Source organism: Mesitornis unicolor, unplaced genomic scaffold (assembly GCF_000695765.1).
Source record: "Mesitornis unicolor isolate BGI_N332 unplaced genomic scaffold, ASM69576v1 scaffold38794, whole genome shotgun sequence".
NCBI classification, from domain to species: Eukaryota; Metazoa; Chordata; class Aves; order Mesitornithiformes; family Mesitornithidae; genus Mesitornis; species Mesitornis unicolor.
In genome coordinates this window covers 57265-72254 of record NW_010182829.1, presented here as the reverse complement: position 1 = coordinate 72254, position 14990 = coordinate 57265, and the positions used below count along the sequence as shown (strand labels likewise).

General features: G+C 37.8%; 1 protein-coding gene across 1 annotated transcript in view; it reads left to right on the top strand.

Moving 5' to 3' along the window:
* The window catches only part of PITRM1 (pitrilysin metallopeptidase 1), a 25890-nt gene that overhangs the window by 613 nt on the left and 10287 nt on the right, over positions 1 to 14990 (top strand). Inside the window, exons 2-16 of the mRNA XM_010183916.1 lie at positions 4 to 73; positions 895 to 1001; positions 1954 to 2105; positions 2540 to 2654; positions 2774 to 2870; positions 3273 to 3433; positions 4684 to 4810; positions 5549 to 5637; positions 6199 to 6327; positions 8100 to 8213; positions 8642 to 8738; positions 10634 to 10768; positions 12651 to 12789; positions 13374 to 13490; positions 14613 to 14745. Of these exons, the coding sequence (XP_010182218.1) occupies positions 4 to 73; positions 895 to 1001; positions 1954 to 2105; positions 2540 to 2654; positions 2774 to 2870; positions 3273 to 3433; positions 4684 to 4810; positions 5549 to 5637; positions 6199 to 6327; positions 8100 to 8213; positions 8642 to 8738; positions 10634 to 10768; positions 12651 to 12789; positions 13374 to 13490; positions 14613 to 14745 (1782 nt within the window). The remainder of the gene's footprint in view (positions 1 to 3; positions 74 to 894; positions 1002 to 1953; positions 2106 to 2539; positions 2655 to 2773; positions 2871 to 3272; positions 3434 to 4683; positions 4811 to 5548; positions 5638 to 6198; positions 6328 to 8099; positions 8214 to 8641; positions 8739 to 10633; positions 10769 to 12650; positions 12790 to 13373; positions 13491 to 14612; positions 14746 to 14990) is intronic.

The following is a 14990-nucleotide window of genomic DNA, read 5'->3' as shown; positions in this document are numbered from 1 at the left end:
GAGCGTTTCCGCTAATGAGAGAGCGCTGCAGTACAGGGTTGGCGAGCAAATCCATGGGTTCACCGTCAGACAGGTAAGCATTGCCTTTGCTTGCATTTTCTCTGTTTATATAGATAAAGTTTCCCTTGGTTGGAAAGCATCTAAGTGAGGCCAGGAGTCTACACACTAGATGTTTGTGTAGGTGCTTTGGATGGTTGGTTAAAAAATGGTACAGTAGTTTCTTGTAGTTATATCTCTGCAGCCAAATGCTTTAGGTCACATTAACACCTGTCCCCATGGGGAGCTAACCTCTCTGGAGTAGATAACGCACCCCGGCAGTTTGTGTATCTTAAACATTTGGTGTGGTCTTTTGAAAGTCCTGACAGATAACTGAACTTCACTGTATGGTGTTTTATGAAGTACATTCAAGTAATATTTTGTCTTCTAAGCTGCTTTTAATATCTTTGTTGATAACCTGCAAGGGAAATAACGTGTAGAATTTCTTTTTACTTTTTTAAAGAAAGAAGTGGAACCAAAGAGTAAAGGTAAATTGCAAAAAGTGATTGCTAGTGCCAGAGCTAATGGTAGAACTGGGTTCCTTGATTTCTTTTGCTGCCCTAAGTACTGGCATTTGAATATATGCCTTCTCTTTATTTCTGATCTAATTGTTCTGGTCTTAATATCTGTATCAGAAGACTACAGTTCTATAGTGTATTTTTTTTATACTTTATTTTCTGTTTGCAGATTTCTTCCTTCCCTCCACCCAAAACCACAGGAACAAAGGGTTTATTTTATAGTGTACATAGAGTACAGTATTACATAGAGGATCAGTAAACTGATCGGTGCTGTATTATCCATGATTTATTTGACCTAGTGACAGACACACTGTAATACAGATGTTTTCTTCCAATGCAGGTGACACCTGTTCCTGAGCTGTTCCTGACTGCAGTGAAGCTTAGTCATGACAGTACAGGAGCCAGATATTTACATGTGGCTAGAGAAGACTCCAATAATTTATTCAGGTAAAACATTAATATATGTATAGCGTGTTCCATCTCAGCATCAACTTGTGGTTTATGAATTGTAATCCAGATTCATAACTGGATTTTTCTGTGATAACAAAGACAATAACACTTCCTCTGTCGGACTTCCTTAGAGTTTTTCAGATTGGAACATCTGTCATGAGGCCTGTTGTTCAACCTGCTGCTCAAAACAGGGTCAGCACTTAATTCAGTTGAGGCTCCTAGATGTTTATCCAGGTGAAAATTTCCAAAGCTGGAGATTCTACAATCTCTCTGGGCAACCTGTTCTCAGTGATTGACTATCTGTATGGTGGTGTGGTTTTTTTTTCTTTAATATCAATTTGGAACCTCCCTTGCTTCAATTTATTAACATTGTCTCTTGTCTTTCCATCATGCATATCTATGCAAAGAACCTGTCTTCATCATAACCTTGTTGTAGGTATTGGAAGGCAGCTTTTCGGTCTCCTGGATGCCTTTCCTTCCTCAGGCTAAATAAGCCAGATTTCCTCAGCCTGTTTTCACAGGGAATCTGCTCCAGCCTCTGACTGTCTTTGTGGCTCTGCACTAAAGTACTTCAAATTTTTTATCATCTCTTCTGTATTGGTGAGCCGAAAACTGGACTTTCCAATAAATTGCCTTATAGTTGCAAGGGTTAAAACAGTTCTTTTTACCATAACCTTCCAAGAAATTTTTTTCTGAGCTTTCTGATGGGTTAAAAAAGAAATGTGTTTAGTTATGTGCTGAAAACTTCTGTCCCAGCTTCAGAGGTTGTACCCCCTCTAGAAGAGGTGGCTGAGCACTCGAGTCTTAAGAGCTCAAGAACTGCATCCTGCTGTATGCTGAGTCAGTTTCTAGACAGTGATAATGTTCTCATAAATCTCAGCTGCAGATAGGAGGTGGGTGAACTTCTCCTGACAAATAACTGTTCCTCTCTGTGCTCCCTGTCTTGCAGTGTACAGTTCCGAACCACTCCGATGGACAGCACTGGGGTCCCGCATATCCTCGAGCATACTGTGCTATGCGGTTCTCAAAAGTATCCCTGCAGAGATCCGTTCTTTAAAATGTTAAACAGGTCACTGTCCACTTTCATGAATGCATTCACAGGTGAGCCCGAAGTAACTATTATCACTTATAATGCATGAGGTATTACTGCAGCAAGGCTGTTTGTTGGCTCTCCTTAATTTCCCGTTGGAGAGCCATTATTATTAAGTGTGAATGTTTTAAGTGAGAGATTAAAAACTAAGAAGGCAATGCAACAAAACAGATCATGTTAATTTTGGCAGTTTTAAAGTCCTGGTAGAGCTGAATCTTGCTAGTATACAACAGTGCATTTACTTAGTTATATATTTGGCAAAAGCAAAGTTTTCATGGCAGAATAGTTGCAGCATTAAACTTCTGTGTATTCCTTGGGAAAAAGATGTATTTTTTATTAAGTTTCTTCCAGTTACTTATATAGAGGAGAGATTAAAAATAAATTAAGGCAAGATGCAACTCAGACTATCTAAAATCCTGATCTTTTTATGTTTATTTATACCCAGCTAGTGATTACACACTGTATCCATTTTCAACACAAAATCCTAAGGATTTTCAGAATCTCCTCTCAGTATACTTGGATGCGGCTTTCTTTCCATGTTTGCGGCAACTAGATTTCTGGTAAGATGTGGACAGCTTGAGATGTATGCAAACATTAAATTAAAAAAAAAAAAATTTCAATATGAAACAAAACCAAAAACTTCAAACTCTCAACACTTTCTGTTATATAAATTTTTCAGGCAAGAAGGTTGGAGGTTAGAGCATGAGAACCCAACTGATCCTCAGACACCTCTAGTCTTCAAAGGAGTTGTTTTTAATGAAATGAAAGGGGCATTTGTAAGTTTTGTGAATTTGTGTTTTAAGATCTTGCAGATGGTGGAGTGCTTTTAAGTTGCAGTTTATCAGTGGCATTATTGCACCAGAGAATTCCATTCCTCCTTTGTGAAATTCAAGTCCTAAGTAAAGTCAGCAATTTTTTATTAGGTTATTCTTAAAGTTAGCCTGTTCAAGGTTTGCTTACATAAAAGAGAACCTTGTTAGTTAATTTTATTGTAGAATTTTCATTAAATTTATAGGATAACGTAGCTAGTTTTATAAAAGTACATGGTACTACAGAACAAAACGCTTGTGTGAGGAGGAGTTCTTGTGTAAGTTAGAGCTCTGAGGTCTTACGAGCACTTATTATTTTTAAAATGTGCTTTGATAACCTTTACTGAAATGTGGTGTTTTTGTCTTAAGACAGATAATGAGAGGATATTTGCACAGCATGTGCAGAATAAAATCCTTCCTGATCACACTTATGGTGTAGTATCTGGTGGAGATCCATTATGTATTCCTGATCTTACATGGGAGCAGCTTAAACAGTTCCATGCTACGCACTATCATCCAAGCAATTCCAGGTATCTGAAATTTGTGAGTAATTTACTGAGTTATATAGTGTGTTAGCAGTGTGTTTATATTTTTGTGAGGGGAAAACCAGGAACACAGTGTTTACTTTAACATGGAAACAGCACTGAAGGGGAGCACTGAGGCAAGGAATTTGCTCTAGGGAGAGAAGTGAAGGGTACATTGGAGGCAGGGGCTGCTGAAAGCGAGATGGCTGATTACCATCTCCTTGCTTGGTGATTAAGGTTTTGGGTATTTTTGTTCACAGATGTTTCACCTTGAACTGATACAGGTTGAGGGGAAATAGAACACACTAATGAGTATTTGGTGGTAATGTTAGGGAGTTAAAATACAAATAGCACAGATGAGTCTAAGGATTCCTATCCTTCTTGAAGTCAACCCAGATTAAAAGTTACAGAAAGGAGTTACAGGTGAATGGCTTTTCATTTGCTCCTGAATCACACATTACTGTTTCAGATTCTATATAGTGTATATGGTTGAGTCAGATGCTAATTCTGTTGGTATTAATAAGGTCTTTCACCTAAAAGTCAGCTTACTTAAAAATTTGAAGGTGATATGGAGGGAAATCTATAGTATCGTTTCTTCTGTACCAATTTTGTGATCAATCTGTTAGGCTGATTCAGTCACTTACAGAATACCAGCTTGTGTCATGATAGTGAATTTACTGTCCTTTGTTTTTCTCACCATCTCCAGTACTGTATTGTACCTGTGTTTAGATTTTATTTGGGGAATAACATTTACCTGAGACATACCTCATGCTCATGCTTAATCCAGTGGAAGTCAGCACTGTTTCTTGTAGGTATGGGAATGTGCTTGGTAGACTGACCTGCAGAACGCAGCCGTGTTTCATAGATCACTTGAGACATAGTTCATTGTATTTTATACATGGTGTTTGAGCACCATAAGAATTTTGTCTTCTGATACTTTAAAGCACTGGGATTTTGGCTTCAATTATTAATATTTTTTTCTTGGAACACTGTATATTGCTGCAACTAAATGAATTCTAGATTTTTTTCTCTCTCCTCTGATACAGAAAAATGTGGAATTTTACTAGGAGATTTTTGAGTTTTATGTATGTAGCAAACTGGTGGATCTTTAACCTAGGGGCCTTACAAAGCATGTTCCATTCTAGATATGACTGAATCACTGGAAAACATTTGAAATTCAGAATACAATAGAAGCTATTACTGTGAATTTGATGGAAAATTTGATGCTTAATCCTAGTCTTTCATTTGAAATGCAGATTTTTCACTTATGGTAATTTTCCACTGGAGCAACATTTGAAACAAATACATGAGGAAGCACTGATAAAATTTGAAAGAATTGAATCAAATACTGACATCCCGAAACAGAAACTTTGGGAAAAGCCTGTAAGTAAATAAGAAAATTAAAATGAAACAAATAAAAAGCAACAATGCACATCCAACCTTGGAGTTGCAGAAACTGAATGTAACAGCTTAACATTGTAGCGCACCCCGCTGGAGGTTTTTTTGGGATTTTTTTATAAATGTGTTTGTGTAAATGAACTGAAATATTTTTTGTTTTGGCTACAGCAGGGAAAAAATTGCCTTCAGTTTTGAGTTTCAGTAGTGTAGTAATTGCATGCAATTGTTTTTTTCGTATTTCCACTTTTGAAGTCCCTCAGCATTTGGAGCACTGTGAAGCATTTATTAATGGAAAGCATTTAGTGCTACTGATAGAGATGCTGGTACTTAGCGTCAGGAAATAGGCACTCTGATGGAACCTAAACTTCCAAACACTGGTGTCAACAACAACTTTTTCCATTCTCTCCCTCTCCATTCCCCTTTTTCCTCCCTGGCTTGTCCAGAGGCATAGGCATTTCAGCTCAGAGTATTAATTATGGCCAGATTTTCTTGATCCTCTTTGCTAGTCTTCACTTGTAAAAATTGAGGTACCACTCATATTTCTTCAAGATACTCTGTGTTTGTGTATTTAGTCATGAATATTGAACTTGGTCAAGAATATCTGTAAAAATTATTTGAGACCTTTGGAAGGAAGATGCTATGAAGATGCAAGCAGTTATGTTTTTATTTGTAACTTTTGTTCTGGGATTAGTCTGCATCTAACATATTTGCAATACTCTACAGAGAGAACACAGTGTAACGTGTGGCTTAGACTCATTTGCTGCTGATTCTTCCAAGCAGACAACTGTCAGCATCAGCTACTTGTTGACAGAGTAAGTGCATCAAAGTGAAATTCTGAATTAGAGGCTCATTTTAGAACTTAAAGCAAGATGCAGTCGTATTTTATGTCCCCCAGTCCCTTTTCATAATTGTCATTGTTAAGTTGAATAGTGCCATGGGAAAGCTAGACAAATCTTCCTTTAGTAAATGAAAGTTTAATTACTAAGTAAAATTTTTCCTTTGGTTTTTTTTTAGCAGATAGACATAAGGAAGATCAGCTGTTACCTTGCAGAACTGTTCAGTGTGTTAGACTTTTGGGAACACTGGCTTCCTGTCTTTCAGTTTTCTGCTATGTTCAAGCCTTTCTGTATGACCCTCCTACTAAATTTATCTTCCCTTTCAGCCTAATAAAACGTGCTTTATTGCTAGTTACAATAACTGAAAGATGCAGAACTCTTAGTTCTAAGGTTTGGTGCAGTGGTCATAACTGACAATTATTTCTCCCTTGCTCCCTCTACATTGTTTTATAGAAGTAATTCTTCTGAAATGAACTCATTGATGCTGGGTGTCACATAATCATAGCTTGATATTTTTCATGAACTTACTTTTTTCAGTATTACAGACACTTTTGAAACGTTCACTCTGAGCCTGTTGTCTTCACTGTTGGTTGATGGGCCGAATTCACCTTTTTACAAAGCCTTAATTGAGTCTGGGGTTGGTACAGATTTTTCTCCTGATGTTGGGTAAGTGTTGCAATTTACATTTCATCGCTATAAGCAATATTAGGAAAGTTACAAACCACTATTAAGTTGAGTGAAGTAATTTCTTATACAGACAGTTTATGCCAAAATAATCTTATTTTAATGTTTAAATGTTTTAAGAGTTTATACTGATGAACTATAAAGCATTCTCAAATGTATTTTTTGCCTGATCAATTGAAGCTATGTTAGTTAAAACAAAGTTGTACTGTTTAAAGCTTGTAAACAAGAAAAATGGGTTGATAAAAATGTGGTATACCCTTACTGCCCTAATTTACTCGGGGTTTTCATCTTGGCCATTTAATATTACTTAGTTTGCTAGCTCTTCTGTATTGTGTTACCTTTGCTTTTTGCTTTAATTCTGTGTTTTAGTAGTAGGTAGGTTTGGCACAAAAGTGGTTTTGTGCAGTCAGGTGCACAAACTTGCCATCGCCTCTGTACAAGGGGACATTTTTGCCAACACTTGCTTACTCAAACTGTAGCTTTTGCAGCGAGTCCTCTGGGCTCGCTCTGTGCTGCAGACTGAGGGTGGGTGGATTGTCTTCACCTAACTGCAGGCTCAGCTGCTTACTGTAGTTTGCTTTTATTATCAGCTGAAAGAAACAAACACTCTTGAGGCATGATTCATCTGACTGATTTTTAGTCTTGAGGATGACAAAATTCATGCCTTTGTCTCCACTGGCTGTCTCAAGTGTTTGTGTGGGAAACCTTAATACAGTCATCTGTGATTTCAGTGCCTCAGTGTACTCTGCCTGGCTTGAGCTGTCTATGTAAAAGTCATGCGTTTCCTGTGAGTCCTGTGTCATGTATGCCAGCGCCCTGTAGACGTCTCAGTATCACAGGGCGTGGCAGTAGAAATCAAGTCTTTAGACATTGAAGTAGTGATTCATTTCTTGTATATTTTGTCTGCTGAGCTTTTTCTAGGTTGACTCAATTAATATGGTATTGAACCATGCAGTGAAGTTAATTTGCCTTAGTGACTGTGCTGATGAATCAATCTAGAAGTGTAAGTTTGAGTCCAGAGATCAGTATTCCAGAATTCAACACCTGAGTCTGCCATTTAATTCCTTCTGTGGTTTTTAGACAGGGAATAGTGAGTATTTAGGGTTGATGAGCACCTGTTGCTTTTTCTTTGTTGGCTTTGGTTCGAACTGGTAGGTGTGTCATATTTCTGCAAGTGTCAATTTGTCTTTCTAAATATGAGCCTTATGGTTAGTCTTACCTGACAGCGTGGACAAAATTATCTTTCTTTTTTTTTTTTATTAAGTATCATTGAAAATAATTGCAACAAACACAGAATACTTCACCTTTGCCACTTACTTTATAAATGCTGCTTTAAAAGTACAAAATTAGAAGTACCATTCCACTTGCCTGCTTAAGTAGAATGTATGTGTTTGGCATTACAGGCAGCTAAAATTTTTACCTTTAAAGTCTTCTTTACCTGAAAGTACTCACAGGTGAATGGGAAGGTGAACAGAAAAGACCAGCTTTTCTTCTGTAACTGCTTTTTTTTTCTCTAATATCACATGCTGTATGTTTTCTGAACAGTGCACTACTACGACTGAAATTGAACAAACTATGCTTTTAAGTTCCATTTCTTGCCTCTTTGGTAATTATTTTTCTTTCTATATAGCTTTTAAAATCCTCTGTATGTGTATGTAGAAGTGATGGGTGTTTTTCCCCTTTTTGTGCCTTTGCTGGCAGGTTTCATGCTTAATTTCTAGTACTTGTCCTGAGTTGAAGATACTTTATTCTAGGTTCAATGGCTCAACAAGAGAAGCTTATTTCAGTGTGGGACTGCAGGGTATTGCTGAAAGAGACATTGATACTGTGAAGCAGATAATTGTGAGAACCATTGATGAAGTTATTGCGTGAGTAATACTGAATTTTTAAAAAGACAGTTCTTTTGTACAGTCACTTACACTTAAGTAATATCATAATATATGGTTATATAATAATACAGACATATAAGTAATAACATGCCTTTAAAATTAGTTCCATTAAAATAAAAGCATCAAAGAAGCAGCAATAGTGTTCAATACTCTTAAAACTTGTATCTGCCACTTCCTCTGTTGTAGTATGTTCATCAGCATAACCTTCAGGAGTTTAATGGTATTAGTGCAGTTTCACTAAATTGCACAGCACAATAAGATTATTTCATATCAACTTTTAGTTCAGTGTGGAAGATGTTATGTTGTAATGCTTCCTTTATCAATGTAATAATGAGTTTTCATAACTTCACTTAAAGTGATTCATGTTAATAGATACGATTTCCTTCTCTCATCACCCCTTCCCAAAGGAAAGGATTTGAGGAAGATAGAATTGAAGCTCTACTTCACAAAATTGAAATCCAGCTGAAGCATCAGTCTACAAGTTTTGGGCTTGCCCTGACATCTGTAAGTTTGTATCTGTGACAGTGTGTGGTGTTCTTGTTTAGAGATGGATAAGAAACCTACTATCTACATACTTACAAAGTACGGGGTCATTTTGTAGGCCCTTGATATGTAAAGCTTTTCACTTCAGGACTTTTCCTTTGTCATCTCATGTGCATCTCTCTTCCCTCTTTTCAGTAGCCTTCAGTCACTGCACTCCACACTGTATGACTTAATCAGGCAGTGAGCCTGTTATCTTTGCCTGAAAAGTAGCTTTGGTTGCAGTAGCACTGATTAGTTCTGTAGGAGAAGCATACCATGCTGGCTCTTGGAACTGTATATTTTGGCCAGATGCCTGCGTATTTTTAAAAGTCAAATAGAAGGACTGTATTTTTGTGTAGAATTTGACATTGTACTGCTGTAATTTAACTTCAAGATTCACAAGTGAAAATTTATACTAATTAAATTCTTGACTTAAAATTTTAATACTAAAGCTGTTATGGAAAACATTTTCCACAGCAAAATGTGGTGTCTTTGAGAAGTCTGCAAGTTGTCCTAAATTTTGAAACAAGTTAGCAGCAGTATTTGCAGTCAGTTTGGAAACGGAGGCCTCCTGCTGCCACTTGTGTCCTCTGGTTTTTTTCTGCTCTGCATCAACTTTAGTTGCTTTGCAGCTTTTTTGCTTTCTGTCTCTCAAGTGTTGTATCTTCTTTAGCATGAGTTTATTGCTCTGGCGTACAATGTTAGGTAAATAAGCAGAGCCCTGGATTAACAGACTTGTAAACGGGAGAGCACAACCAAAAGCTGTTTCAAATCAGATTGCCATACAGCGAAACAGACTAATTGTGGATATTTAATTTTCTGTCGTGATCTGGCAAAATGTGCCTCATTTTGATTGCCAGTACTTTCTGACATGCCTTCAGATTGTGTGAGTAATTGTGTGTGAAATGTTTATGCACGTACTTTAATTTTCAATATTCTTGAGTCCTGAAGTTGATTCAACTGTTAGGATTTAATACTAGAACAGAAAACTCTTAAACAATTCTTGCTTTTAAAGACCAGTCGTGCAGCATTTGGTGTTAAGACTCCGGTAGAGTTTGGTTATATTTCAGTTTGTTTCCCTAAGGTCGTGTTTTAGATGTTGACCTTGAAAGGGGTCTGAAAGGGACCTAGTTGTGACTAAAGTAATCGTAGAATGGTTTGGATTGGAAGGGACCTTTAAAGATCATCTAGTCCAGCCCACTGTCTGTCAGTAATAGTGGTACTGAACAGTACTGGTCCCAGTACAGATCGCTGAGGAACAGACTTGAGCAAATTTAATAATCTCAAACTAGAGCATAAAGCTAGAATAAAAATATTTCCAAAAGAAATCCTGTGGATATTTCTTGTTATTTATCTTCTTTCTCCAAAGTCCCATCTATGTTACATTGTTGAGTTACCTTATTATAAATAATTTCATCTAACTGATAAAATAAATAGGTGGACTGTAATAGTTATGTACTACTTTGTCTCTACTTCCTGTTTCTTTTTTCTTCCTTTCTTGGACTGAAAAATTAATTTTAAATGGGAGGGAGGAAAGAATATTACAATAAACTTCCAGAATAAGTATATACACATCTATGAAAAAAAAAAAAGAGAGAAAAAAACCTGAAAAGTGAGCAAAAGAAAAGATCATTTGGTATCATAAAAATAGAGGAGAGAATGGAAAAAGCAGGAGACTGATGATGATGGAATAGTTCTTTAATTTGGATGAAGATTTCAGCTTTTTTAAATTTTTCCCCATCCAAATATATTGCAACTACTCATTATATGTCTGCTATTCAAATATAAGGGATAAGGTGGTTTTGGAACACAGATCCTGACAGTTACAGAAGTGCGAATGGATTGTCTTGCTTACCTAATTATTCTTTTCCATTCAGTATATAGCCTCCTGCTGGAATCAAGATGGGGATCCAGTGGAGCTTCTCAAGATTGCAGACAAAGTCTCTCGATTCAGGCAGTGCCTTAAAGAAAAACCCACATTTCTTCAGGAAAAAGTTAAAATGTATTTTAAGGTAGGAAAACTTATGGAAAAACAGCAGCAATATTAATTTTTAACTCAGATTTTTTTATTTAAAATTAAATAAAAGGCTAACTTTTTAAACCATACTGTCTATTTTTAGGTATAGATGAACAGCATCGCTTTTGAATGAAGCGTGTTAATTTTTAATGGTTGAAGTGAAAACTTTTAAACATAGGAAAAATAATCTGATTGGACATTTGGAAACACACATACTGGAACACTGATAAAATACTAATGTTTTACTGAATTCTGATGTTTGACGCTGTAGAAGAGTATGTGGGTGTTTCCTAACGAGAAGCTCAGATGTGAACAGAGAATTGTAGACCTGGTTATGTTTTCCTTAGTATTGGCAAAGCAAGATACATCCCTTTTTCCATGAAAAGACTTTGGTTATAAGTAAGGTTGTTCTGGTGCTCTGCAGTTCACTGAACTTGCTGTCTGAAGTGCTCATTGCTTTCTGCTCTTTTTCTTCTTTTCCTCTCCATATGTTCTGCTGGAGTTCTTGAAGAATTAACAACAGTGAAGAATTATAACATTAAAGAGTTCTGAAGCCCTGAATTACCTAATGCCAGAAAGAAAATACCCAGTGGTAGCAGTGCAAAAGAGTATTTTGGATTGGTTTTGGGGGATTTTTTGGTGGTGGTGGGGTTTTGGTTTTGTTCGGGGGTTTTTTTTTTTCCCCCTAATTGTTCAAGTTGTTTTGAAGGGCAGATCTACTACAGGTAACTGATGGGTAACTGATTTAAGTGAGTAAGTACTGGTTGTTGTATACTCAAAGGCAAGCAGAGACAGTGGCATCAATTAAGATCTGTTTTCCTAATGGCGTTATTATTGTCTAGAACATAGTAGTGAACTGTTAAGGTTTTGGCTTTTGTAGTTGCAGTATTTTTGAGTGTCCTTTACTGTGCAGTTATGCTGAGGAGGCTGAGGCAAAAGCGTGGCTCAGTAGGAAGTAATGGGGAGAGCTGGACGTTTTTATATCAGAAGTTTATGAACTGTTATACATTGTGTCTGGAGATTAATTAAGCAGGGAAACTAGGAGCGAGGGAGAGAATGCTGTACATCCCGTCCATTTTACTATGCCTGGATAATGTTGTGTTTCCGTCTCCAGCTCTGGAGTCAATCAGTTTTCCCATATAAGCACGGGGAAATAAACTCATAAAACAGATTACATTGTCCCAAATTATTGGCAGTGTCTGTCAGTGACAGATGTTGCTGTTTGAAATGGTCAATTTTTTAGGTCACTATCTTTGAATAGTCTTCCCAGTATTATATAAAATGGAAGCTGCTTGAGTAATTTCGTTATTAAAATTCCACAGTCTGGTGTAAACGAAGTGAAATTCAAAAGCAGTTGTGACACTTGCACAATGCATGGAGTTCTCTGGCAGCGAGACTGATGTAAAGCATTTCTGAGCAGGATAAGGCATGCACGTTTTGCATCATATGGGATCTCTGTGCACTCAAGCTTGGGCAGGTTGAAAGAGATGTTTAGTGAAACCCTCCTGCCTTTAACCAGATTCTCCATCTTAGAACATTCTCCAGATAAAACTTGTGGTGTGGTTCTCTATAGCGTTATGTACAGTCGTTTAACCTTGATTTAATTAAGCTCATGAGTGCTGTGGGCTGTTGTGACTGTACTAAAATTTCACAGAAGGTTGTTCGTGCTTGTTCTTGTGGTAAGATGCCTCTTTTCCCCACCCCTGTAGCAGACTCTTTTGTATGAAATAGAGAGTTTGAATTGCCTCTTTGTGATACTTTTGATAATATGCACAGACTGTTTTTATCTACTGCTGATGAAGCAATGATCTGAGGCAAAACAGGAAGAAGTTCCCCTTAGAATTCATAGTGCTTTGTTTTTGGATATATTTCTGCAGGATAATTCACATAGATTGACTCTGTCAATGAGTCCAGATGAAGACTACCATGATAAACAAGCAAAAATGGAAGCAAAGAAGCTGGAAAAAAAAGTCAATGCTCTTTCTGAAGAAGAAAAAACCCAAATCTTTGAAAAAGGTTAACATGCTTTTTCATATTTTTATTTCAGTAACTGCTTAAAAACCGCTGAATCTTTGGTACTAGGTGGGGGATAAAGGAGCAGGAAATGAGATGACGCTTTCTACATACGTAGGTAAATGGGAGAGTACTTGGAGGTGACCAGCTAGAATATGAAAGAAGCTAAAATGTAAAATCAAACACAACAATTTAGGTGCATCAATTTACTGACAGAGCACTTGAGGAAGAACCGGAGGCAGTGGCTTAGAAAGGAGCATCTTACCTGCAAGGTCTGGGTTGCCGTTTGCAGTGATGGGTGACACAACAGGCTGGCAGATGGCACTTCTTCAGGGTTTAAATTGCATGTTACTGTAAACAGGATGAGAAGGGGGGATTGGAGAGAGAATTTACGAAGATACAGTGTTCTGTTCACTGTTGTGATAATCTGCAGAATTTGTTTCAGTAAAACATTTCAAAGAGCTGTTGATAGAAAATGCTAAACTTCATGCTGTTGTGTTTTTTGATCTGTGCTGCCTCAGTAGGTTTTAACAGCACTTTTGCTAACAGCTGAAAATGACAAATTGGTATTCTGCTTTCCTTACCAGGTTTGGAATTAATTGCTCTTCAAAGCAAACCTCAGGATACATCTTGTCTGCCAGCTCTAAAAGTGTCTGACATCGAGCCCAAAATCCCATTCACCGTGCTGGAGACAACACTCACAGGTGGGTGCAACCACTGTTTTGTCCTCGAAAAGGTGACACTGTTGGGTTGTTATCTAGCTGCTTGCCCAGCTGTTTCTCTTTTATGCCCTTTACAAAACTCATCTGCTTTGTTCGTCCATAGTTATGGTCATTTTCCTATAGACCACTACCTATGCAGTGACAGTTTGCAGTGGATCTGCAGATGCTGCTTGCCATTGCCTCTGAGGGGTGATGTGGGGCTGTTCTCAGCTGCCAAGCAGCCACCTCCCTACCCAAGGTCTGCTCCTGATGGGAGCTCCTTGCCACCTGCTTACTCACTGCTTGCCCTGCCCTGCAGTCAGAGAAGTCTCTGGGTGGCACACTCTGCTGCTCTTGAGCAATCTCCCTGCTTTCCAAAGACTTATCCAGGGTGCAGCACTCCTGGCAGCTCGTGCAGCGAGGCTTCCTTACTGCTCTCCCTCCCTACCTGGTTTTTACAGAATGTGATGTACAGAAAAAATATAATTGCCATTCTTCATAACTTCAGTGCAGCTCTCTGCCTGCTTTGCCAGTGGCTACTTCATGGATTGAGAGGAAACAAGAAATTGTAGATCTCAATTTTATTTCAGTTCTGTCAAAATCTTCCAGGTAATACTGCTCTGTAGTATGTTTCTAACAGACACATTCCTGCAAAAAATTGCCAGTAAGTGTCAGGTACTGTATAATTTTGATATGAAAGTGATCTGGTTTTGTGACAATTCTGATGTGTATTTTCTAATGCCCTAGCTTAGAGAGAAGGTACACTGCAGGAACCTGCCTTCCTCAAATTTTGAGGTGATGGAGGCAAAAAATAAGGGACAAAAACAACTTGATTTGTTCAGAAACAAATTACTATTCCTTTATTTGAATGTTACCTCTAAAATGCGACCTCTGTCAACAGAATTCTCTTCAAGTTGTTCAGGTATCTGTTACCTAACTATGGACAGAGAATAAAACCCCCTCAGTCCAGCATTCAGTGCAATGTGCAAAGTTTAAACAAGAAGTGGCTCTCAAGTGCCAACAGAAAATACCTCTTAATAGGAAGATCTTGTAAGAAATTGTATTGCTGTTGTGTGTTTATAGTAGGAAGCTGTTTGTTGTTCTTTGCTTTTTTTTTATCCCTAGCTGATGAAATTCCTGTCCAGTATTGTGCTCAGCCAACCAACGGGGTGGTTTATTTCAGAGCTGTTTCCAGCTTGAACACGCTTCCCGAGGAGCTGAAACCATACGTGCCGCTCTTCTGCAACGTCATTACAAAGTGAGAGCTTTACTTTTCTTAGGAGCTGAAGCAGTGGGTTTGTAATACAGCTTACTGAAATGATACTGCTTTTGATAAACTCAGCATTTGTTCTCATAGAAAGGAAATACAGAGAAGTTGGTGTCCTGCAGAAACAATGATCTTCCCTCTTCCCCACAGAGCTGCCAACTCCTTTTCCCTTCTCCATCAGTCTTTGCATGGCCTTGTTCCCCAGCATCAACACTAGGCGGTCACGGAAACACTGA